Consider the following 26,693-nt stretch of genomic DNA (forward strand, 5'->3'; position numbering starts at 1 on the left):
ACATGACCGGGAGTCCTAGCATTTGGAGACATAGTGCAATAGTAGGCCTCCTGTGGCTCCGGAGCAAGAGAATAAAGCCCTAGCTGGAACCAGAGAACTTCTCTTGGCACCAATGATGAAGCCATGCACCTGGAGAAGATTCAACATCCGAGATGCGGCATATGTGCTGCTGACTGCGATGGAGCTCTGATAAGGATGTAATCCCTTCCCTGCAACCTGAGTCTGGCTATTAATCACCACTGACATCTTTATAAAAATCCTGGGGGTCAAGGACAGGCCAAACAGGAGTGTTCGATACTGATGATGCTTCCTGCCATGGGCAAATCTCAAAAGTCTGTGTTGGTACGGTCTGATGGGGATATGGATATATGCATCTCTTAGATCCGCTGAAGTCAAGAAGTGCAGCCAAGACAGGAATGACACTGTAAAGGCCAGGGTTTCCATCCAAAAGGTTGTTTTCTTCACCTATTTTATGAGTCTTTTGAGGTTAAGAATGGCTCTGAAACCACCCACCTGTTTCGATACAAGGAAGAAGATGGAGTAGAACCCATAGAGCCTTTCTTCTGAGGGAATACTCTCTTTCACTCCCATATCCAGAAGATGAGATATTTCTTTCTAGATCAAATTGTGTTTTACAGGGTTTGTTGGAGCTGGATGAAGTATGGATGGGGTGGGAGCCCTTAGCTCGAGGGAGTCTCCCTGGTTCACTATTTCCCTGACCCACTTGTTTGTGATAGATAAAAAACATTCCTTCAGGAAATGGGAAATCCTGCCCCCTCGTTTCAGCCCTGGATGGAGTTCTATGTGATCTTTGTCAAAGATTTTGGGACAGGTAGGGGGCGCGAAAGGGCTAAGGAAATTCTGGACTGTCACAGTGGAATCCATTGTCTCTTCACTTGTATCTCTGAGGAGAAAGATCAAAAGATCAAAAGGAGTGCCCCTCTCTGAATGCCAGACTTTATTCTTAGTGAGCGCCCTTAGTGAGGCAGGGAGAGACTGTTTGGATTTTGGCATGTTGTCAGCCACCATCTCATCCAGCTGTTCTCCAAAAAGGAGGGAGCCTGTAAACTTTGCTGTGCATATGACCTCTTACAGTGAGTATCCACCTTCCAGGGTCAGAGCCATAGGTGGCACCTGGCTAGTGAGTTGGAAGTCATGGCTTAGGCTCAGAACATCACTGCATTCACTGAGGCATCAGCTACAAATGCTGTTTTTTTTAAATGTAGCCAAAGTCAGGATCCAAAGGGTGATCTGTATCCTTAAGGGCTTTGAGATCTCCTAGCCAGGAAGGAGATGCTCCTGAATAGCAGTTAGTTGCCAGAGACACTCATAGGGTGGTGGAGGCAGCTTCAAAGCTCTTTTTGAGAGAGGCTGCCATCCTGCTATCCACGGTTTCCTTAGGGTAGAACTCCCCCTCTGAGGGGATAACCATATCCCTTGGAGAGGGATGCTACAGTGGCATCAACTTTTGATGTTTCAGCAATAGAGCTCTTTGGTTCTTGACTGTTACAAAGCTTAAGGTTGCTCTTGTTAATGTGCTTGTCCTTAACAGGCTTGTTCCATTCAACTCTAGTAACTTCCTCGAAGGAAGCATGAAGGAGAATTGCAGACTCGGGAGGATTTTGAAGGGAGAAATTTACTCTGAGGCTTACTCATAGGAGGCTGCTCCGGTTTCAGAGCCAGGCAGCTCACATTCCTCAGTGGAGGAGGAGGAAATTCATATCTTCTGGAATATTTGTCCTTTCTCTTTTCCTTTTAGATTTTTTAACATTTTTTGAGCGCTTTGGGAGTGTAGAAGCTCTGCTGCGGCCTTTTGTGACTAGCCTTCCTTAGGGCCTGGAGCCCTCTTGAGAGATCTGTCTTAGAATCCTTCCAATGAGTCCCATTCCCCTTGGGATGGGGGTGAGGGTAAATTATTACCAGAGCCTTCCTAGTTGGCTTGCAAAGGAGGGTTGGAGGAGACTAATTAGAAGCCCTGCTTCTTTTTCCAGGGCACTCAGGACCCGCTGTGTGTGTGTGTGGGGGGGGGGGGGCACATGGATTTGTGACTCTATAATTCTCCCTTCTGATCTTCCAGAATCCCCTGGGACTTACTTCCCAAATTGAGTGGTATGAGTTCTCCTTAAATTTGGAACATCTCCCTGCTCTGCACTGAAGTTCCTTGTCTATTTTCTCCCCACTGGAATCGTGGCTACTTCAGAGTGTAGAGGAACCTACCCGCCCATCTGACTCGCAGCCCTGGGACCTAACGGAGTTGAGGACAGTAGGCTAGGTGCAGACTGGCACAACTTACCATCTGCCAAGTCTGGGAAGGCTGCCCCACATGCAGAGCTTGGATTTGACCTACTGCTTTCTTGACTGCTCTGCCATCCCTGTAAGGGGCAGAGGAGCCAGCAGGGAGAGACTGCAGCCAAGACTCAAGGAGGGTTAAACCGCTGAGGGGTTAACCAACCCAGGGATGAGGAGGAATACTGAGTGGGGAGAACACTGACCAAAAAACTGGGCTGAAAAGTTAAAATAGAGGCATAAGGGCAGGAGCAAAAGAAACTGCCACTGTCTGCTGCTGTGGAGACAAAGAATCTGCTGGCAAATAGGAGCAGACCTGGCCAGACCATGGATGCCAAAACACTGTTCTGCCTCCATGAGCTGCAGAGAGGAGAGCAGCCCAGATGTTCAGAACTGTAGGAGACGCCGGACTACAGAAAGCCAAGAGGAGTTGCCAAATTGAGGGGTAGGTCTAAAGGCTACACTAAACCATATTAGCAAGAGGTGCGGGCAGAGGGGGAGGATGGGGCTTGCTTGCTCGCTCTGGCCCAATGTTGAAGCTGTTGCACTGTGGATAAATAATAAAGGAATCATTAGGCCAGAGGGCAAACAGAATGACTCAGTAGCCTGATGGTTAGAGCACTCAACAGGAAGGTGGAAGGCCCAGAATCCAGTCCCACTATTCCAGTTACTTTTTAAAATCATTTATCCACTATGAACAGGAGAGACTGAAGGAGCCCCACATCAATATCTCCTATTGCAGAGTGCTTAGGGCACTCACCTGAGAGGTGGCAGATCCCAGTTCAAATCCCCTCTCCCCCTCAGGTAGAGGGGGGGGATTTGAACTGGGGGTCTCCCACATCCCAGGTGAGTATCCTAACCACTTGGCTAAAAGTTATGGAGGAAGTTCTGGCACCCCCACTACATTTCTAGTGTTTCACGTAAGTTTATGTATATGGGCTCGATCCAGCAGGTGAGGTCTGAACACACTTACTGGATCAGGCCCCACAGGCAAGTTAGGTGAAGGATTGCCTATCTTCCTCTGGTTTGTGCATTGCACTGAGGCTTAGGAGTCTAGCTGCCTGACATGGGACTGCAGTGCAGAAGCTTAGAGGTAGAAACAGGCACTTAGGGAACTTTTGCTGCAAAAATTTAGGCATTGGGCAGGTTTAGGCACTTCAGGGTTTGGGGGTCAATGACCAGCAGCTTTCTGAATCCCAGTGGGGATTCTGGGATGTAGACAGCTAAGTCCTTTTGTGAATCTAGCCCATCTAGTTATCACTAGTTTAATGATTCCTTGATTATCTTTCTGATTTATATTCTTTATTTGGGGATTTTGATTTAAAGTTTATTTCTCTAGCATAAAAATTACCTCTGCAGACATCATTTTACTCATCAGTTGTTTTCTCCAGACATGTTTTAAGTTATAGATTGAAGCACAATATAAGAATGTTTTACCACAGTGTGCATTGCAACAGTACTTTTAACCATTATAGGCCAGATGCAAATTTTTATTACAAGCAAATTTAAAACTAAAATTTTGCAGAGTTCAGTTTTTGATTCTACAGGTTAAAAAAAAAAAAAAAAAAGCTGAAAATGAAAGTCCATCTTGTGAGAAGCATGTTGGCATATCAGTAAATTCCAAATGTAGCAGAGGCATGGAGAAATTACTGACCTGTTATCATTCTGATGGAACTCTCAGTCCTAGATGTCAGCTCCCTAGCATGAAAACAGTGAGAACTCCATGTGCTTTTGAAAATGTATACCCAAAAAGGTGGCAACAGCAGAATGGAATGCAAGCCTCTGACCCTTCCCCTATTACCAATCATATGCTATCTGCTCAAGTTAACTGCTGGACTTCCAGTTAAATATGGATTGCACAGAAGGCAAAGATTCCAAAGGTAATTTAAATTTAAATTATTTAAAATATGCCAAAAAGTCATGTGCCAAAAATCAAACATCACAAAATGTAACATCCAGACACTGAAAGGAGGTGTGGATGAGTGTCTTAAGTTCTTCAGAGCAGCAGAATTGCAGACCATCCAATCATGTGTCGTGTCACCTTGAAGCCAGTGGCTGATGTGAAAGTCCACTTATGAAGAGGACTGCTTTCCTTTGTGGAAAGGGTCCAAGTGATGATACAGTGGCCCAGGAGAACTTATCATGGACTTAGTCTTTCGCAATGGAGCCTTCACCTGCTTCCCAAACAAGATGTCTCTTGTGTAAGGAAGCTCTTTAAGCTCTCTCTGGATCTAAGAGAAGAACAAGGAAGGCTGCAACCAAGCAGACCTATGGGAGCCTAATCCCAAGGCACTAGCTTTTGCTGCTGTATCATCTGCATCAAAACCTATATATATCTGATACCACACCAGACCTACACTTTTGTCCACCAAGTTTCTAAGTTCCTGACATTTATTGTTGGATAGAGATTTGACCAAGGTAGGTGTTCTTCTTTAAGATCATTTAATCCCCTTGGACATAAAAGCCTAATTATCTATTATTAAAGGTGGCAGTTGCAGATTGATAACACAATGCACCAAAGAAACCCAACACTACAGATCATTACCATGTGAGCAGCAACTGTTCCTTCTAGCCATTGTTGCCTCTACTACCACTATCTAGATGTGAGCGCTAATTTCTGTGCCAAAAAACCTCCAACCACTCCTCAGTCAGTTAGATGAATGCTTCAAATTTAGCACTGATGACTTAATAGAAGCCTCAGAGAGGACACAATGTGATGAGCAGGTAACCCAGTATATACTGGAATAACTGCCTTCATCTCTGCTGCAAAAACATGGAACGCAGAAGGGAGAAATCTGCGACAATGAGTTGCTGGCTCTCTTTCAATGGCTCAACACTTTCTGCGGAGATTCTGTCTCATCAGATAAGCCAGCGTTCAGTACAACAGATTTGAAGCACTGGGATCCCAAGTGTGTCAAGGAGTAGATACTTGACAGAGCTCTTCATTGTAAAGGTAGCAGAGTAGGAGATGAATTTGTGCCTACATAAGTGGAAACAACACTGCCTCAGAGTTCACTCTCCTCAGCTGACTCATGCTTCTGCTTCAAGGGTTTATCCTTAGAAACACTACAGGCCACTCTCACATCTGAGCAGAGGAGTCTCTTTGGGATGTCTGAAGGATGACTTGAGAGCCATTCCCATTGAATCCTGAGTGACATCTGCAAGTAACTATAGCCTCCCTTGAATTTTCAGCCAACTCCCCGGCAAATGATGCAACAGAGATGGTTGTCTGCCACCAACATAAACCAGCCACAAGGACATGGTTTGTAAGCTACAGAACAGTTCTCCATCCTTCTTAGGTGTTGATCAGCTTGGCATCCTATGAACACAAAGTGCTGAGGTGAATCATCAGAACTGCTGCAGACACAGGCCTCAAGATTCAAGCAGGGGTCCCAGATGCAAAAACAAGAAAGAAAGAAAGAAAGAAAGAAAGAAAGAAAGAAAGAAAGAAAGAAAGAAAGAAAGAAAGAAAGAAAGAAAGAAAGAAAGAAAGAAAGAAAGAGCAAAACAATCTGGTATTGGAGTACCAGAAATACTGACACAGGCCCAATGAAACCCCCATTGAATGCCAAGAAACACAGGAACCGAAGCAGGCGTTAAAGTAATAACAACAGCGTTCTCTCTGCAGCGAACATCAGCATTGTAGAAGCACAGGTCATGAAACACCAACTCCGCTGGGTTGGTCACGGTGATGGGCAGTATTTCTGTACTTTCCTATACAGTGACTGCACTACATATAAGAACAGGAGTACTTGTGGCACCTTAGAGACTAACAAATTTATTTGAGCATAAGCTTTCGTGGGCTACAGCCCACTTCTTCGGATGCACATATGTTTCTCCTTTTCCACGTCTTCCTGGTTATTGGCTATTTACATTGGTTTATACTGTTCACGTCTTAATCTCTTTTCTGTTCATGTCTATTACCAACATTAGTGCTCTCGTGGTCAGTCCTTATTCTACTTTGGTCACCAGGTAATAGCATCAATCCCAATTCATGAACTCTCACATTTACTTTTTATTGGGAGGAGGGGGGGGGGAGGAACTTCTAAAGAGTTTAGGCTTGGTCTGTGAAATTTTTGAAGTTTGTAATTCTGCATGACCTACCTAGATGTATATCTACTCCTCAAAGACCTATCAATGGTTATTCACTATGGAATTCAAAACTCCCAAATTAATCACTGTAACTTGCAAAAAATATTTTTAATTATTTCTCATTGAGAAAAACATTTTTGGAGTTTTTAAGACCAAGTTGCTCCCCCCCTGCCACCCTTGTGATATTACAGAAAAGGGTGGGAATTTTTCAAAAAATAATTTAACTTTTTCCCCCAAATTCTTGTCTCAGAGCATATCATCTAATTAACATCAAATCTCTTATAAAAATTTCCCTTGGAACCTAGCTTAAGAATAGTCTTTTTTTTCCTTTGGTTAGTTGCTTTGGTTTTGTTTGGTTTTAAAGATGGGTGGGGAGGAGATCAACAGTAGGTTTATAATGGAAACTTAAAAAAAAAATTAACTGTTGAGTCATGAAAATCTTTTAGGAGTGATTTTTAACAAAACGCCCCAAGCCATACATTAAAGGAGTTAAAAGTTTCAGTACAAAGCTTCCATTTTGTTAGCAACAGTTTCCTTTTCACCATTACTAAACAATAGGAAATAATATATATTATGGTTCCATTAAAGGTTAGTAACATTACAATGAATCAGTCTATGTATATAATTTCTTGTCTTTAATAAACATAAATGGGAGAGCAAAAAAGAAAATGTTACAACTGCAAAATCAAAAAGCATATTACTATAAAAACTTTTTAAAAAAGATCGGTCTTATGTAGGATTCAGTTTAAAAATCTATGCCCCTTAAGTATTCAGAACAGAATGCATTTGTTACTAGGCAACCACCTGGTTGAGTAATTTTATAAATGAGTTTAATTCTGCCACCGCTGACTCCAAGGGCTTAAAATACTCTGATCTCACCATTCTCTACTTACAGCAATTTTCCAAAAATCAAGAATTATGCTAAAAAAAAATGAAGAACGATGTTTTCATACTATCTTGCCATGGTTTAGGAGCCATGATAATTTTCCCTCAGCCAGGATGTGAAGTATGTGTTATGTTGCCTCTCAAAGGCTTAAATCTTGAATATTAATTAGAGAAGTATCACAGTCCTCTGCAACCCCATGTTAATACTCCCGAATGACAAAGTTGCAAAACACATGGTAAGCCTATTGTTGTTCCTTAACATGTTTATTATGGAAGTGCCCATGGACCAACCAAAAGTGAGGGCCCCATTATGCTAGGCATTGTTCACATAGTAGTCTACGGTTCCCATCCCAAAGAGATTACAATCTAAATAGACATGACAAACACAAGATGGGGAAGAGGTATAACACACACAGAACAATGTGATGGCAGCAAATGTCACTTTAGTTCCACATTGTTTTGGTTTTTGGATGGGTTTACTTAGGAGGGTATCAATTAATGGAAAGAAAAGGGAAGGGGATTGGGGGAGGGAGTGGAAAAGAGAGTCAGGTGTGGAGTGAAGTTAAGGTGAAGAGACTGTGGGCTTGTCTACACAAACACTTACTTTGTGGCAAGCTACGGTGTAAATCTACCCAGCACTAACCTGCCATACACTTGGACCCTGCTGACAAACATTAACAGTTCGCTAGTGCAGCGGTTCTCAAACTGTGGGACGAGTCTCCAAAGGGAGGCATGGGAATGTGTCAAGGAAGGCGTGAGCTGTGTGCCCCCCCCCCCCCCTTTTTATTTTTTTTTTATTTTTAAGAGCTCAGGTGGCTGCTCATGCAGAAGGGCTGTGCACATCCAGGAGACAACTGGAGCCCCACTGACCCGGAAGTGACAGCTGGAGCACCGCCATCTGGGTTCTCCTCCTCCTACCCCAATCCCTCACCAGAAGGCAGCCTGGGCTTGGTCTCTCCTTCCCCCACCCCCAGACCTCCACCTGGTGGTGGCTGGGCTCCAACAGTTAGCCATAGGGTGGCAGCAGCAGCAGAGAAGTAAGGGTGGCAATGGGGCACTAAGTCTGCCGCAGCGTGGCCTTCAGAGCTGGGTGGCAGTAAATATACTCGGGAAGGCGGGATTAAATGATTACAGGCACAAGGAAGGGGGGCCAGATTAAATACATTTCATAACCACCACCCTAGTGCATTTAGATTAACTCCTGTTTTCAAAGTTGGATAGATCAAACACATTACGGAACTGTTGGGGCACATCAGCAGGTTCCACATGGACACTTAGTATGCAGCAGGCTAGTGAGGGGTAGATTTACACCCTAGCTTGCCGCAAACTAAATGTTCATATAAACAGGCCCAGTCAAGGAGAGGCAGCAGGAGGTTTGGATCCCTCACCAGGACCAGAGGAGAGAGAATGTTTAGTCAAACTGTGGAAAATTCTCTACATTTCCAAAAATACTTTCCTTTGCTGCTTCTGCCCCTACTGGCTGCAGTTTCGGGGCTTGTCTTCACGATAAGGTAATATGCTTTCAGGGGTGTGATTTCTGAAGTGCACTTACAGGCTGTACATAAATTGATCTGTGTAAATCTTGCTGGTGCACATTAAAGGGTTCCCTAGTGTGCTTTAACATAGCTCAGACCAATTAATGTGCAGCATATTAATGCACTTAGAAATCACACCCCCGTAGAGAGCATTGATTAGACCACTATGTAGGTAAGACCTCTGTCTGGTTCCTCTCTGGCTACCAACTGATCCTAGTACCCTGAGCGTTGAGGGTATCTCTTCTGCAAAATTCTGGGTCTGAGTGGTGCTGGAAAGGGGGGGGGGGGAAGGGGGCTTTTCCACTACAGCAGTTCCTATTTTAGCTGCTTCTTCCCCTACCAGACGGAGTATGTTCCTTAACTTGTGAACAAAAAGGAACAATGGACTCTGTGATGCAATGCAACCCCAGTGTCTCAGACTCATTTTTATAAGTAGCAAAATACTGTCTAATATATTGGTCTTCTCAAAAAACACATAACCTAATCAGGATCTGGATTTTAATTTTTAATACATCTTAGAATCATAAGACTGTAGAGCTGAAAGAGACCTTGAGAGGTCATAAAGTCCATCCCCCTGCACTGAGCAGAACCAAGTTTACCTAGACAATCCCTGACACATGTTTTTCTAACCTGTTCTTAAAAGCTTACAAGGACAGGGATTCCACAACCTCTCTTGGAAGCCTGTTCCAGTGCTTAACTATCCTTATAGTTGGAAAGATTTTCCTATCACCTGCCTTGTTGCAGATTAAGCACACCTTCAATGGAGTTGGAGAACAACTGATCACTTTATAACATCCCTTAACATATCTGAAGACTATATACAGGTACCCACTCAGTCTTCTTTTCTCAAGACTACACATGCTGAGGTTGTTTTTTTTTTTTTTTTTTTTAACTACATCTTTCTTAAAATGTGGCATCCAGAACTGGACACATACTCCAGCTGAAGCCCCCCAATGCCAACTAGAGTGGGACAATTACCTCCAGTGACTTACTAAGAGTAAGTGACTTACTTACCTAAGAGTGATATTAGCCTTTTTTTTGCAAGTGCATCATATTGTTGGCAAATATGCAATTTGTGATCCACTAATTGTACTACTTCTCACTTGTCTTTATTGAATTTCATCTTACTGATTTCAGACCAATTCTCCAGTTTCTCAAGGTCATTTTTAAATTTAATCCTGTCTTTCAAACAGCTAGCAACCCCTCCCACCTTGGTGTCATCCACAAATTTTATAAGCATGTTTTCCTACACTGGAAAAGCAGCAAAGAGTCCTGAGGCACCTTATAGACTAACAGACGTATTTGGAGCATGAGCTTTCGTGGCTGAATACCAACTTCGTCGGATGCATCCGACGAAGAGGGTATTCACCCACGAAAGTTCATGCTCCAATACGTCTGTTAGTCTATAAGGTGCCACAGGACTCTTCGCTGCTTTTACAGATCCAGACTAACACGGCTACCCCTCTGATACTTTCCTACACCATTATTCAAGTCATTAATGAAAATACTGACTTCTAACAGACCCAGGACAGACTCCCACAGGACTCCACTAGATACATCTTCCCAGTTTGACAGCGAACCAGTGATAACTATTCTGAGTATGGTTTTTCATCCAGTAGTGCACATACATTACAGTAATTTCATCTAGGCCACATTTCCCTGGTTTGCTTATGAGAATGTCACATGGGACTGTGTCAACAGCCTTACTAAAATAAAGATATATCACATCTATAGATTGCCCCCTTCCATTAAGCTTGTACCCTGTGAAAGGAGGAAATTAGGTTGGTTTTGCATGATTTGCTTTTGACAAATCCATGTTAGCTATTCCTTAATACCCTACTATTCGCTAGGTGCTTACAAACTGACTGTTTAATCATTTGTTCCAATATTTTTTCTGGTATCAAAGTTGGGCTGACTGGTCCATAATTCCCTGAGTCCTCTTTGTTCCCCTTTTTAAAGGCAGGTGTCATGTTTGCCCTTCTTCAGTCCTCTACAACTTCACTTGTCCTCCATGAGTTCTCAAAGATAATTGCTAATGTTTCCATGATTGCTTCAGCTAGCTCTTTAAGTACCCTATGGTGAATTTCATTAGGCCCTGCTGACTTGAATACCTCTAATTTATCTAAACATTCTTTATTCTGTTCTTTCCCTATTCTAGCTAGTGTTCCTTCTTTCCTTAGAATAGCAGGAATATTCCAGAAGACTGGAAGATTGCTAATGGGCCAATATTCAAAAAGGGAAAGGAGGATTTCCCAGGCTGAGTGGCCTTATATTAATTGTGGGCAAAGAGACTGGGTTTGGGATGAAAAAAAATGGCACAGGAAGAAGGGGTAACTGGGATAAGATGAGCAAGTGGTGGAGGAGAGAGACTAGGACAAGGACAGATTGGAGAGGATAGGACAAAATGGGTCAAACTTATGGGATACAGGCAGAAAGGTCTGTGACCACTATAACACACTCCCCTCCAGAACCAGAGATTGCTGTGCATCACCATTCTTCTACTCTCAGTAAATATTAGTGAAACCCATGGGCAATGTGTCTCATCCTACTCTAACGATGGTCCACACAAACATAACTTACTAATGCTATCAGTTACTTCATTAACTCAAATAGCAGTGTTCTGAGTGGTGAATCTCAAGGTTCCAGCCTTGTTGATAGCCCAGATGGGTATAAATATGATGCCACATAATAGAATTTTGGTGGGAGGGGGTTCAGTTGGCTTTATTAGAAACCTAGGAAATTTACGTTTTAAGGATATGCTCACTCTGGAGGATTTGAGAATGCTTATTTCCCTTTTTCCTGTGGGGGAAAAAACATAGCAAGTACTGCCTAACATCTAAAAATCACAAGTGCTCCTGAGAGTCAAGGGAGTCAAATAGGGAGCCTGCCTGCCTGTTATAGAATCATAGAATATCAGGGTTGGAAGGGACCTCAGGAGGTCATCTAGTCCAACCCCCTGCTCAAAGCAGGACCAATTCCCAACTAAATCATCCCAGTCAGGGCTTTGTAAAGCCTGACCTTAAAAACCTCCAAGGAAGGAGATTCCGCCACCTCCCTAGGTAACCCATTCCAGTGCTTCACCACCCTCCTAGTGAAAAAGTTTTTCCTAATATCCAACCTAAACCTCCCCCACTGCAACTTGAGACCGCTACTCCTTGTTCTGTCATCTGCTACCACTGAGAACAGTCTAGATCCATCCTCTTTGGAGCCCCCTTTGAGGTAGTTGAAAGCAGCTATCAAATCCCCCCTCACTCTTCTCTTCTGCAGACTAAACAATCCCGGTTCCCTCAGCCTCTCCTCATAAGTCATGTGCTCCAGCCCCCTAATCATTTTTGTTGCCCTCCTCTGCACTCTTTCCAATTTTTCCACATCCTTCTTGTAGTGTGGGTCCCAAAACTGGACACAGTACTCCAGATGAGGCCTCACCAATGTGGAATAGAGGGGAATGATCACGTCCTTTGATCTGCTGGCAATGCCCCTACTTATACAGCCCAATATGTCGTTAGCCTTCTTGGCAACAAGTGCACACTGTCAACTCATGTCCAGCTTCTCGTTGACCGTAACCCCTAGGTCCTTTTCTGCAGAACTGCTGCCTAGCCATTTGGTCCCTTGTCTGTAGTAGTACATGGGATTCTTCCGTCCTAAGTGCAGGACTCTGCACTTGTCCTTGTTGAACCTCATCAGATTTCTTTTGGCCCAATCCTCTAATTTGTCTAGGTCCCTCTGTATCCTATCCCTACCCTCCAGTGTATCTACCACTCCTCCTAGTTTAGTGTCATCTGCAAACTTGCTGAGGGTGCAGTCCAGGCCATCCTCCAGATCATTAATGAAGATATTGAACAAAACCGGACCGAGGACCAACTCCTAATAAATAAACTAATAAATGTTAGAAAATAAATTTTCTAAATGAATAGAATACAGATGTGATATCATGGGTAGAATAATGTTCACCCAAAAGCATCATCTTTGACATTTTCCTTTACTACAACTAAAATCACAAATACTGTCTATTCCAGTTGTCTCAACCGATGATTGTGACCTAATAGTTATAAATAGAGTAAACTGCCTAAAGAGATTTGTATTTGTCTTCCATTGTATTAAAGCTGGCTGAAAAATTTCTAAACTTCTTTTTTTGGAGGGGAGGGGGTCAAAAAAGGGGGCAAGTTTCTTTCACAAAACTGTTTTGACCAATTCTAGGTATTTTGTGTTCAGTTTCATTCAATTATTGACAGAATTTTATAACTGATTTAATTTTAGTTGTTTAATTTGTGATTCATTGGAGAAGGAGGGAGAATCACAAAAACTCAAATGCTATTTCCACTGTTTAGCTAAGAACTAGTGTAATATCCAGTATGTCTTTTGTGAGGGAGCTACCTCCCTAAGTAGCAAAAGTGTCAAGACGCCATCAACATCTCTGGCTAATGATGACATTTCAGAATATGCATCACTAATTCAGAAAACAGTTCAACTGGTCTTTTAAACCAATATGCTAAATAGATATTACATTGCTGTAGAAATTTTGATTAAAAAGGTTTAAACATTTTGATTTTACATCTGTGTTATGCTCAAGACTACATAACTTTAAACATCAAAGCTACAAATTAGTTTCAAAGAACTCTTTTGATGTTATATCCAGAGTATATCATCAGAGCTCAAAGCAATTTTTCCACTAAAAAAAGTTTAGTAAAGTCAATTTAAATCACTTGCAAAAACATTCTTCAAAAATTGAAAAATGCAAAATGTGCATTAATGAGCTGTTCACTCTACTAGAGCTAAGATTATGTCAGCAATTCTATTATACCTATCTTTTCTCAGGTGTTTCAGTGTCACAGGTTTGGTACCCAGCGCACCAGGTAAGGAGGGGCCCCCAAACTTGGCCACAAGCCTCTTCTACACCCTCTCTAGCCTTAGGTGTAACTTAGGGCACAGCTGTTACTCTCCAGTGTACCCCACCTGGGGATTCCCCCACACCAACACCATCTTTCGATAGCCTGGCAAGTCAGCTTTGCAGATGTTCTACGCTGATGGACTGGCACAAAGTACCTCTAGCAGGGAAAGGGATATGGCCTAATGTGTAAAACTTCAAAAGAAAAATCCATTAGCTATTTCTAAATTACAATTAACATCCCTTCCTCTCCTCTTTCTACCTCTACACACATTAGGGTCCAAATTTTCAAGTGCCCTCTAATTTTGTTCACACCTCAATCCCCAATTCCTGGGAACCCAACTTCAGACAATAAGTACTTAATCACTTACATTTCCAAGTTAAGTCAATAGAAGCTGCCTCTGAACCTTAGGTCCAAATTGTCTCAAGTTTGGCAACAAAATCAGTGAACAATTTTGACAACTTCTTCCTTGATGTCTATGCACTGAGAATGTCTTGCTGCCTCCCGTGCGTGCCTCCCACAGCAAAACCCCCGCTTATTTTTGAAACTTGGTTATAGCTACAAAAGTAGTATACAAAATAGGTAATACATATGACAGTATGACTAGGCAGAAAATTCTAGAATACACATTTTCTTCCTTAAGACCTCAGTGTAAAATCATTAAGAAGGAAAATATATATAACCATATTATTAAATATTTTAAAGCAGGTTTCAGTAGGAATTGGTAAATAGTAATCAATATTCTGATTCATTAACCCAATATACAGGGCTATTTATCTGCAAGATTTTCCTTATTTTATAGGAAGCAATGTGTGATTTGTTCCATGAGTAGTTATTGTTTCAACAATATGGATAGCAGATTTATCATCTGCATGTGTAAAATGAATGTATTTTAATAACAGTGTTGAACTTTCCATTCTTATCATGTGTGTGTAGCACTGCTATTAATCCCTCAAAACATTGGTGCATGATTAGATATGATTATGAATGCTATGTTTGTAGAGATTACATTGTTTAAACAGTCTAAGCTGAAAAGAAATATCCATTCCAGAATTAGTTTGAGAAGGGCTGGAATGGAACTCTATCTTTATATGTTGGGGGATCCCTAAATATATTACTCCAATTAAAACATTTTAAGGTATCTTTCAATTCTTTAGAGTTAGCTGAGGAAGAGATGGTCTGTCTACCCATTTAGTTAATAATTAAACTCACCAGCAGCCATCATATTGCATAATGCTTTTGATACCCATTAAGGGCATAAATGTTACCTATTGTTAAGTAATACCCCCTAGCTTTTCTTTTATCACAAGCCATCTAACCAATATGTTTCATCATGTATGCAGTCTAAAAATGTATCCTATAGATTCATTTTAGTCTACCATCTTTAGTCATGTTGAGCAGCATCTTGCTCAATGAGACAACATGACAAAGGGCCAGATTCTGCCACCTTTAAATTACTATATGAGTAATGGGCAAACACGTCCCATCCAGTTATTTTTGTAATGTAGCTTGTTTATAAATATAAATGAGGTGATTGCTAAAATGTCTTTTTTTTTTAAAAAAAGAGGCATAATCTTTAAAAATAAAAATCCTTTGATATATCAAGTGAATAACTTTAAGTCCCCAAAAGAGCTTTTTGTCGGTAATTTTTGTATAAGAAATGTTGGGCCTTCCCACGTATGATCTATGCTAGAATCTCCAGTATTCTAATTTATGATAGGCTTAATTCATCAAGTTTGACATCAGCAACTGCAGGTAGACTAGCAGACATTTATTTTTGTGCAAAGGTGGAGGCATTTCTTGATCCAGGCTTCAGGGTTTTAGTTCATGTTCAAGGCTGGTCATGTTCAAAGGGCCTTATAGTAGATTCCAGAATACCAGTCACTATTCAAATTTGTAGTATTGGCAGCAAAGCCGTCCTGTTTAAGGCAGAATTGCTGGTGGTCTACTGTCCCTTATATCCTCAGTTTGGAGCACAAGGAAAGGAACTACGTAGGCATGGAACAACAGACACTAATTGATAGAAATGTCCAATTTTAGGCGCATGGTGCCCATGCATACCCACATGTGGAACACAGATAGGGATCAGTACTCAAAGAAGAACCAGTCACTATTTAGATTTGTAGGAGTGACAGCAAGACACTCTTCTTTAAGGCATTATTCCCAATGGTCTTCTGGGAGGATTTTAGGGTAGGGCTTCTAGTTTCTGAATCAAAGAACAATGAGTCAGACATTGCTGACAGGGTGCTAGCAAGTCTTTAGGTCTTAGATTCAGCCTCCTCAAGGTAATAATATTTGAACTGGAACTTTCACAGCTGAACATGCTACTGTTTGTTCTTCTTCAGGATCCAGCAGAAAAGCCTGACCTATAGCTATCTGGATATGTGGTCTTAGTATTATTCACTGGGTTCACAAAAGGACATTTGACAAATGTGAGGGACCTCCAGCTAGGCTTCCCCAATTTGGCTGCCTGAGAGGACACGGAAGGAGGGACAGACTGTGGGAACAGTGAATGACCCTTCACTCTATGGCACTCTACTCATTCCTCATTATTCACCTGGGGAAGAATGATTTAGACATAGGAATAGGGTTAATTTGGTCATCAGAATAAAGAGAGATGTCAGCCTCATTTCAGCTCTTTTCCCTGGATTTGTCTTTGTTTAGAGATGCTTCCAAGATGGGTTTGGTGAGGAATTGCCAGACCTGCCAAGATCAACCAGTCAAGCTTGGAAGTGAATTGGGAAACTGGGAAGTATATTACAACAAAAGGGGGTACAGTGATTTCTCATATGGAGAGTAAATTTATCTCCCCAGAACTGTTGACAAATTCTATAAAAACATTGAAGTAGTAATGGAAATCAGTGGTGAAAAGAAAGAAAGAGTGGTAAATCTTATGGGAGACTGGAACACAAAAGTAGGAAGGTAAAAACTATCTGTGGCAGTTGGCCCATTTGGCCTTGGTGAAAGAAATGACAGAGGAGAAATATTCATATAATTTTGTAAGAAATACGACCTCATTATTTGCAATATTTGTTTTCAACAAAAAAGCATCAGGCATACATGAAAATCAGCAAGAGGGATGTAAAAAGCAAATATTCTTTTTTAAATCACAATGTACCTTAGATACAGATATGGTGTTAGGAAAGTTAAAGTTATGCCAAGTGCACATTATAGATCAGAAAATAGACTGGTATTAATAAGACTGAATATCAAACTGAAAAAGTTACAGAAACCCAAATGCTACTAAGATGGAACACTGAAGCTCTGAGGAATCATGAGATACAAACTCACAAGAAGTGTCATGGATCATTAATGAAAATAAAGATAAATTGACTTGGGAACATTTGAAAGATGCTATCAAAAAAGCTTCAGATAAATATATAAGAAAGAAGTAAATAACTAAGAAAAGCCCATGGATGACAAATTAATCATTGCTCTTATGGATGAAACAAAGAAAGTAAAAGCACAGATTGAGAACAGAAAAAGAGGAATATTGAAGATTAATAAAATGATTAAGAATAAATGGAGATTTGTGAAATCTGAATGGTTGAATTAGAATGCAAAGAAGTTGAACAGATGGACAAAAAACAAATTAAGTGAGATGTATCAAAAGATAAGAGCCTTCGGTTACAGAAGAAAGGTGACTATATGACCCATTAGGACAAAAATTGACAGTATTTTAAAGACCCTAAAAGGTAAGAATGAGAGACAGTGAGACAACATCAAAGAACTATATGCTGATGATAGCCCTGAAAAACCCTCAATCAGAGATTAATAAAGTAAGCCTTAATAAAGTAAGCAAGACAAAGTTGTATACTGCCGACTTTATTCAACATTTATAGTTTGATTATATTAACTGAATCATAGAATATCAGGGTTGGAAGGGACCTCAGGAGGTCATCTAGTCCAACCCCCTGCTCAAAGCAGGACCAACACCAACTAAATTATCCCAGCCTGAAGAAACAGAAGAAGATATTCAGATAAATGGGAAACAGGTGAACATTCACTATGCAGATGACAATGTGGTTCGCTGATTCAGAAGAAGATCTGATTAAGTTAGTGGAAAATTATACATGAATATGGCAAAGAATATGATCTAGAATTGAACGTGGCAAGACAAATTATGATGGCATGCAAGATTCCAGTGAGCGACACAGCCGTACATCAGTTGAAAAGCTACTGATACTCAGGAAGCATCATTAGAGAAGATACTTGAAGATCAGATACTGAAGTCTGCACCAGAATAGAAAGAGCTAAAGAGACATTCTGCAAAAATAAACATCTGATGAGAAGAGATATAAATCTGAAGAATAAAGTCTAGCTCTGAAAAACTTACATTTGGTCTGTGTTAAATGATGGCTGCGAAACAAGGACATTCAAACAATCAATAAATTTCAATCCCTCAAATTATGGTGATATAGAGGAGTTCTGAAAGTGTCAAGGATAGGTCATATTCCCAACGAAAAAGTACTGGAAATGACTGGAACTCTGCAAACACTAGTCAAAGATTTTACTAAATGAAAGATTCTATTTATAGAATACAATTTAAGAAGTTCAGCAGGCAGCCCCTAAACACAAGCACTAGAAGGGAAAACCGATGGAAGAACATGAGGCAGAGAAAGAAGATCATGGATGGATGATGTGGTATCCTCGGTGGATCAAAAGGACAATTCATTCAGAGATTAGCAGAGGCTAGTACAGAATGGTTTGCCATGCTTGCAAACCTTGAGTGATGAAGATGAAGAACTGTTTTGACAGGATGGAGTACAGCTATCCAACATGGGGTGATTAAAAACAAACAAAAAAAGACCTCAGGCAGCAGGTGGATGCCTTTCTAGCTGCCTGGCAGGATTCAGGTAGATGTGTAAGCTGATTACTGCTCCTTGGTGGCAGGTTCCAGTGCAGTTGGGAGGTCAAAAAGGGACCAATTGGAGGTCCTTGTAATCATACAACAGTAGGACTGGAAAGAACGTCAGTAGATTATCTAGCCCAGTCCCCTGCTCTGAGGTGGGACTAAATATCATCTAGGCGATCCTGACTGGTGTTTATCTAACCTGTTCTTTTAAACCTCCACTGATGGAGATTCCACAACCTCCCTAGGCAATTTGTTCCAGTGCTTAATTATCCTTACATTTAGGATGTTTTTCCAAATGTCTAATCTATATCTCCCTTGCTGCAATTTAATTCCATTACTTCTTGCCCTGTCCCCATTGGTTAAGGAGAACAATTTATCACCCTTTTCTTTATAACAAACGTTTATGTACTTGAAGACTGTTATGTCCCCCCTCAGTCTTCTCTTCTCCAGACTAAACAAACCCATTTTTTTCAATCTTTCCTCCTAGGTCATATTTGCTAGATCTTTAATCATTTACTCTCCTCTGAACTTTCTCCAATTTGTCCATATTTTTCCTGAAGTGTAGTGCCCAAACTGGACACAATACTACACTGCTGAGTAGAGTGGAGGAATTACTTATGTGTATTGCTAATACATCCCAGAATTATGTTTGCTTTCTTCCCCCAAACAGTATTATACTGTTGACCCATATTTTGTTTGTAATCCACTATAACTCCCAGATCCTTTTCTGCAGTACTCCTTCCTAGGCAGTCATTTCTCATTTTGTATTTGTGCAACTGATTATTCCTTCCTAAGTGTAGTGCTTAGAATTTGTCAGACCATTTCTCTGTTTTGTCAAGATCATTTTAAATTTTAATCCTGTAAACACTTGCAACCCCTCCGAGCTTGGTATCATCTGCAAACTTCGTAAGTGTATTCTCTATCTCATAATCCATGAGAATATCAAATAGAACTGGACCCAAGGAAGATCTCGGAAAGACCCCACTTGATGTGCCCTTCCAGCTCAATGGTGAGCTATAAGTTTAACAACAAAAGAAGATAGGATTTTAAGCGAATACAAGTATCAGAATTAAAGTCAGAAATGATTACATGAGAAAAAAAGATAAGTTTTAGCTACCAGAAAGCATTTTAAGATAGACTTTGTTCAAGGTAAAATCCTTACCACATGTACCCAGCAACATGTCTAACCAAATTCTCAGACCAGAATGTCCCCCTGAAGTCAAAGGGCTGGTTCCTTTGTCTTCTTATGTCAAAGAGAGAGCATGAATTTGGGGTTTTCTGCCCTTTTCTTTTATAGTCCAGTTAACTTTGAAGTGGATTCTCCCAAGAATTACAGCTCAAAGCAAAGTTTTATTCCCACAGTAAGGAAGGTGAATTGTTCTTCTCACTTGTGTTTGATTAAATGCAAATTTGCTTTGTCTCCTGCCATCTCCTCTCCCCGCTGTCATGAGAACCCTGTTTATTACTTATATGTAAAATTGAGGTAAACACAGATTTCTTCATTCAGGACACTTCTGCCTGGGCAGGGCTGTGAGGTTTTGAACATGTGATAAGATCGTCATACAAGGGGATTTAATAACTTTACATATAATGTTGCTACATACATTTCACCATGATATTATTGACCAGTGAGTTCTTAATTTTCAAATTATACCTTACAAGGCATATTTTGTATAAGGATTAGTACAATAGCGTCTAGGGTATGAATACAGGGATGTTTTCAGTCACAGTTCGTCTAGACTATATTTCTCCAATATGCTGTGTGGGCATGGGCCCAGAGCATGACATCGCATAGTGAGGAGGCATGCATCCATCTGTCACACAGCACATGGCTCCTGTCATCTCATCTCTCTTACTTCCTGCGTGAAGGAAAGTAGGGCTGGTACTCTGGGTCCCAGGTCTGGAGGTGTAGAAGAGGCCCTGCCCTCATATCATGCACAAGTTTGTAGAACCCTGGGTCTTTAGTGACCTGCACTGGAATGGCCCTGCTGGTAATCTGAGAGAGACAGACAGAGACAGAGTGTGTGTGTGTTTGTGCATGTGTTGTGGGGAAGAGAAAAGTCCCTGACAGTTAATAAAGTTGCAGGTTCCATATTGGCTTCTTGTCTCATTGTTTTCAAGTCCACATCAGTCTCTCTTTCTTAAAAAGCCAGTCTTTTTTATGTTTGTTTTAAATAAAACAGAGTTTTGGCATAAGAAATATATGATTGTCTTGAGACAACTATTCTATAATTTTTAGGGTGAAATCCTGACCAAAAGGAAGTCAATGGCAGTAACCTGCTTTAATGTGTCTAAAGCAAAATATAAATGGAAACAATAGGCATTTCTTCCTTTGTAGCTCCTCATGCAGCAATGAACTCTTTATTTTATAAAAAGCAGATTGCAAACTCACAAATTTTTGCTTCCATTTTAAGAATATTAGGCAGCTATTGTTCAAAACAGATGCAGCTTGTTTGCCCTTCACCTCTGGAGGGCTCATTATTCTTAAACGTTTTGATCTTTTTTTGGTTCTACCGCTTACCTTCCAATCTTTTAAAAACAGTTCTGTTTACACAGTTTTGTTTTCTCTGTTGATTATCCTTCTCTTCTGGAATGTGTCTATCATAGTGAGGTTTCCTTCTATCTCAATATTTTGATATTCATTTCTCTTCCCTTCCCCACAATTTTGCAAATTCCGTTATAAAGATTTGCAGTACTCTCCATTTTTTCCTTCTTCTTGCCATTATGAAAGCAAGTGGCAATTCACGAGGGCTCCATTTCTCATGCTGCAATTTCTGCTGAACTATGGTGGTTGGTGGTGTGTTGTTCTGTTTGTTTTTGGTTTAAGATTTTTCCTTTCTGTTTGTTTGTTTTTTGGGTGGGGGGGGGGGGGGAGGCGGGACGGTTATTTAATTGCATATTTACTGGACACAAAATGAGCTGAAGTCCAACAGTGATTCAAGTTCAGTTTTGATTGTCTTAAAATTCCAGTGATATCAATTTGAAACAAAATATCTTTGTGCTATAAAAAAATGATGCTGCAAGTCTCATAGGAACAAAAGAGTATGTAGATGGTGATCTTCTACAGTAGAAATAGAGAAATCAACACTAGAATATCTGGTCCTTTTCATAAGACATCTGGGATAACAAACAATACCTCCCTCAAAAGAAAAAAAAACTCTGTACGCAAAATTGCACAGAACTCATCAAAAATCCACTGATTTGGAAGGTTAAAGCTGTATTGAGACAAGGGATCTTAGCACAAAGTAGAGTTTTCCAACATTTTGTAGCAGCAGTAGCAATGGTAATAATTATATTGCATTTACACAGGGATATCAGTATTACCACATTAGATCTAACCAGTGGTCCATTTTGTCCAGTATCCTGTCCCTCAGTGAGCAGAAACAGATATTTCAGAAGAACATACAAGCAACCTTCAGTTGGCTCTTATGGAATAACCTGCCTATAAGGAAGTTTCTTTTTAGCCCCTGCTGGTTAATGGTTGACTTCAGCCACAAAGCGTGAGAGTTTATAAGCCCTTCTAAAACAGTTGTCCTATACAATGTACTTGTGGATGCGCTAATTGTTCAAAGAAATGTCTAATCCTTTTTTGACCCCACAGATCAATGTGTTGAGCACAACAATATTTCCTTTTATCTATTTTAATTGTTTTGCCAGATAATTTCATTGTAGGTACCCTTTTTCTTGTATTATAAAAAGGATAAATAGGAACTCCATTTTATCGTCTTTATATCATTCATTACTTTATCATGTCCTTCTTATTCACTTCCTCTCTAAATTGAACAGTCCTAAATTTCGAATCTCTCTTCATATGGAATCCTATCCCATGGCTCTAATCATATTCATTGTCCATCTCTGAACCTCTTCTGTTTGTAATGGATCATGAGAATCTGGTATTTTTCTATGCTCTCCATCCCCTCCTTCTCCCCTCTGCTATACACCCCTCTGATATTTAGAAAATACCAGAGTATCACGTAATATTTTGTTTCTACTACTCCTTTAGAGAATGCTTTTCCAGCAGCACTATAAATCTTCTTAGTTTCAATCTACTACTTTGCATTCATGCTCTGCCACAAACAGTATCATATCAGCAGATTTCGCTTCGTATTGAAAAATCCCAGTAAAATTTAAGTTTCCATTCATAGTCCTGGCTAAACTTGGACACTAATAATTCATTAATGAAGCATTAATTCTAAAAATGTTATTCACATATAACATTTATTTAATTATGAAAAACACTCTGATTTTCCCCTTACACTGGTAGCCAAAAGTAGTACAAATAAAATTTACATGATATAATTTTTGACATCCCTTCCCAGTCAATTAATATGACACGTTGCTAGACAAAAATGAAATATACATCTGCTTCCTTTGTATTGTAGTATTTACTACAACTAAAAGAATTACATGCTGCCAAAGTACCATGAGGTAATATTTTAAAATACTTGATTTCTTACCTCTGAATTCTATTTATTCTTGAATTATTTCTGAAAGTCAATGTGAAGATTCTTACTCTTACCTGCCGTAAGGTGCGTGCCACTAAACTCTCAAGCACTGGTCCTCTGTCTTCATGCAACAGATGCACTTCATCAAGAATCAGGAGCTTTACAAGTTGAGAGAGTGCTACATCCCCAACACTCTTTCTTGTCACTACATCCCATTTCTCTGGAGTGGTCACAAGCATCTGTCAAACAGGAAAAAGAATCCTAAGCATCCACAAAGGAAAATCCGTGCCAACTACATCCAAAACTAACAATTCTAGCGATCTAACACTACGGGTGAAATTTTCAAAAGCATTTAAGTGACTAGGAGACTAAGAGTATGCATACACTGCAATTAAAAACCCGGGGCTGGCCTGTGCCAGCTGACTCAGGTTTGCAGGGCTTGGGCTAACAGGCTGTTTAATTGAGGTGCAGATGTTCAGGCTCGGGCTGAAGCCTGAGCTCTAAGACCCTCCCCTTTCGCAGGGTCCCAGAGCCCAGGCTCCAGTCCCAGCCCGAATATCTATACTGCAATTAACCAGCCCTTTAGCCTGAGCCATGCAAGCCCAAGTCAGCTGGCACAGGCGTCTAACTGCACTGTAGACATACACTAAGTCTCACTGAATGATAAAAGTGATAAATAAAATACTGACAGGTTTCAGAGTAACAGCCGTGTTAGTCTGTATCCGCAAAAAGTTCTTCTTTTTGCAAATAAAATACTAGCATGCTTCCAATTTTCACCACCTGTCACAGTTACAGGCCACTTCAGACCCCTTTGCAGCCCCTCTTGAGGGTACTCCTCAGGTGACAGGATTTTCTTCCTTTACTTCTCTCCAATGTAGAACCCCACTGTTCAACCACTCAGATCTGGACCTCTGGGTTGCAGCTCCTCTATTCACCAACTGTGGCTCCTCTAGCAGATCCAGTTGGGTTTGGCCCCTGCACGAGATTTTCCTTCAGGAGCTGTGACCAGTGGCTAAAGACAGTTTTTCCAAAACCAGCTTATTGTCCCACCTGGGACCCGGACCTGCTGGTCGCTGGAGTGCAGCCCGGTGCCTTAGGACAGGTAGGGACTAGCATGCCTTAGCCCAGCAGCACCACCAACTGGACTTTTAATGGCTCGGTCAGCGGTGCTGACTGGAGCTGCCAGGATCCCTTTTTGACCAGGTGTTCTGGTCAAAAACTGGACACCTGGTCACCCTACTGTGAGTTCAGGACAGTCATTTGTTGTTTATTTTTATCCTTATAAATGATGTGATAAATCACTGCCCTGATAGTCATAAATCTCAGACTTCAAGGACATGTAGAAATCTTACCTGCCTCTCTTTCTTTAGGTTCAGTAGAAAAGCACATTTTAACTACTGAAATAAAGCTTACAGTAATACCATTATATTTGAAAAGCAACTTGTAAACTAAAGAGAATAATTACAGTTCAGGCCTGGATATTTCATTGAGACTGAGATTACAAGAGTTAAGAAACTAGAAAGTTTTGCTCTATAAATCATATGAATAAAGTTAAGACTGCTCTTCTTGTTTTAATGAACAATGGGGCATAAGGATTCTTTGATTAACTTCCCAGTATTAACACAGGCTCAGAATTTTTTTTATTAGTGATTGTATTGCTATTTAGTGATAGAAAATAGATAGAAGTGACCATTTTTCCATCTTGCCCGTAACCAGGAAGGATTCTCTCAAATAGAGGATAGTTCAGTTTGCAGTGTATTTGAAATTTGCTCCCTTTGCTATGACTGTTAATAAGATTGTCAATTTGTGATGGGGTTTTAGTAATGTATACACTTGTCCTCTAAGAATTGGACTGACACCACTAATCATTTTATATATGCCACTGAGTAGTTGGGGATTGCTTTCGCTTACTACTGATGTGGGCCAGATTTCCGCCAGTGATCTAGAAGGTAAGATCCATACCCCCTTGCCAGTCTCAAACGACCAAGAATTCGCATAATAGCTTGCAATAAAAATGGGCATCATATATTATTAATATATCATATATTTGTGAAACATTTATCTGCAAGTTATAAAAATCAATCTATGATTAAAAGCTGAATCCTCTTTGAATACATGGTTTTCTCAAAGAGATATGTTTGGAGAGTGGATACCGAGTCATTCTAGTTTGAGTTTTGATATTAAATGTAGCTATAGTAAAAACAGAAGATGAACTTTTAAGGACACTTTCATTTATTTACATCTAAATAAAAAAAATATGAATACTTTTTCAGTACATATAGCAAAACAATCCTTCTCAACTTTGAACTGGGGGAAAAAAAGCCACATTCACTTTAGTGTTTCGTGTTTAAAAAAAATCAATGCTTCACACCAGAAATTAGAATTAACCTTAAGGTCTTGCAAGAAAAAAACATTCTGCAATTTCCTTAAATTTTTTTTTAAAAACTTACTTTTCAAAACTGGATGCAGTTTTGAATCTCAGCTTTTCAGAAGCTCAGAACTGAAACATCATGAAGAATCATGAAGAATAAATTGACAATCATCTCTGCAGATGACAGTCTCCAGAGTGAATGTAAGAATAGCAAAAGTCTCTAGCAAAGCTCACATAGCAGCTACCTGCATCCTATAAAATTTTGCTGTAATCTAAGAAAAGATTTTACAGTAAGACTCCTAGCAATCCATTTTTGCAAGCAGGGCCGGCTCCAGGGTTTTGGCCGCCCCAAGCAGCAAAAAAAAAAAAAAAAAAAAAAAAAAAGCCGCGATCGCAATTCGGCGAGAGGTCCTTCGCGCTGAGCGGGAGTGAGCGACCGTCCGCTGAATTGCCGGACCTGCCACCCCTCTCCGGAGCGGCCGCCCCAAGCACCTGCTTGCCAGGCTGGTGCCTCGAGCCGGCCCTGTTTGCAAGATTTTTCCTGTGACAGAATGCCAGATTCAGTCTTGTCCACCTTTATAATAACTGAAATATCCTACAGTAACGGAAGAAATAGCCTGCTTGCTATTATTAAAAATTAGTACTCCACTTCCTAGATACAAACAAGGAAGATATACCAAATACTCTCATTACTCGCTAATGTTTTTTTTCAGAAAGACTTGTAAGGGTAGATCAAGATTAAGCTGGTCTGGGATCCACAATAATTTTGTTCCCTCTTCCCAAAATGTTGGGGTCTGCTTCAGAGATTGTTCTTCCCAGTTTCCCCTCACCTCTTTCTTCCACAGCTTCTTGAATATCTTGCCCCAGCTCTCATAATACGTTCTTCCTTTCAACCCCCCTACTCAGCTAGGAAAGCTACAAAAATTATTGAGTACTTGTGGCACCTTAGAGACTAACAAATTTATTTGAGCATAAGCTTTTGTGGGCTAAAACCCACTTCATCGGATCTGTCTTGGATCCAGTTCTATTTGATATTCTCATGGATTATGAGATAGAGAATACACTTATGAAAAAATGGGTGTTGCCATACCAACTATAACGAGAGTAATCAATTAAGGTGGGCTATTATCAGCAGGAGAAAAACTTTTTTAGTGATAATCAGGATGGCCCATTTCCAACAGTTGATAAGAAGGCGTGAGCCACAATAGGGGGAAAAATTAGCATGGGGAAATAGTTTTTACTTTATGTAATGAGCCATCCACTCCCAGTCTTTATTCAAGCCTAATTTAAGGGTGTCCAGTTTGCAAATTAATTCCAATTCTGCAGTTTCTCATTGGA

At 40.5% G+C, this 26,693-nt stretch overlaps 1 protein-coding gene across 2 annotated transcripts in view; it reads right to left on the reverse strand.

The window, feature by feature from the left end:
- The window catches only part of ASCC3 (activating signal cointegrator 1 complex subunit 3), a 495,794-nt gene that overhangs the window by 301,866 nt on the left and 167,235 nt on the right, over positions 1 to 26,693 (reverse strand). For both annotated transcript variants that reach the window (XM_065588248.1, XM_065588249.1), the window contains exon 11: positions 23,059 to 23,223. In XM_065588248.1, coding sequence (XP_065444320.1) covers positions 23,059 to 23,223 — 165 coding nt within the window. The remainder of the gene's footprint in view (positions 1 to 23,058; positions 23,224 to 26,693) is intronic.

Source organism: Chrysemys picta, chromosome 3 (genome assembly GCF_011386835.1).
Source record: "Chrysemys picta bellii isolate R12L10 chromosome 3, ASM1138683v2, whole genome shotgun sequence".
NCBI classification, from domain to species: Eukaryota; Metazoa; Chordata; order Testudines; family Emydidae; genus Chrysemys; species Chrysemys picta.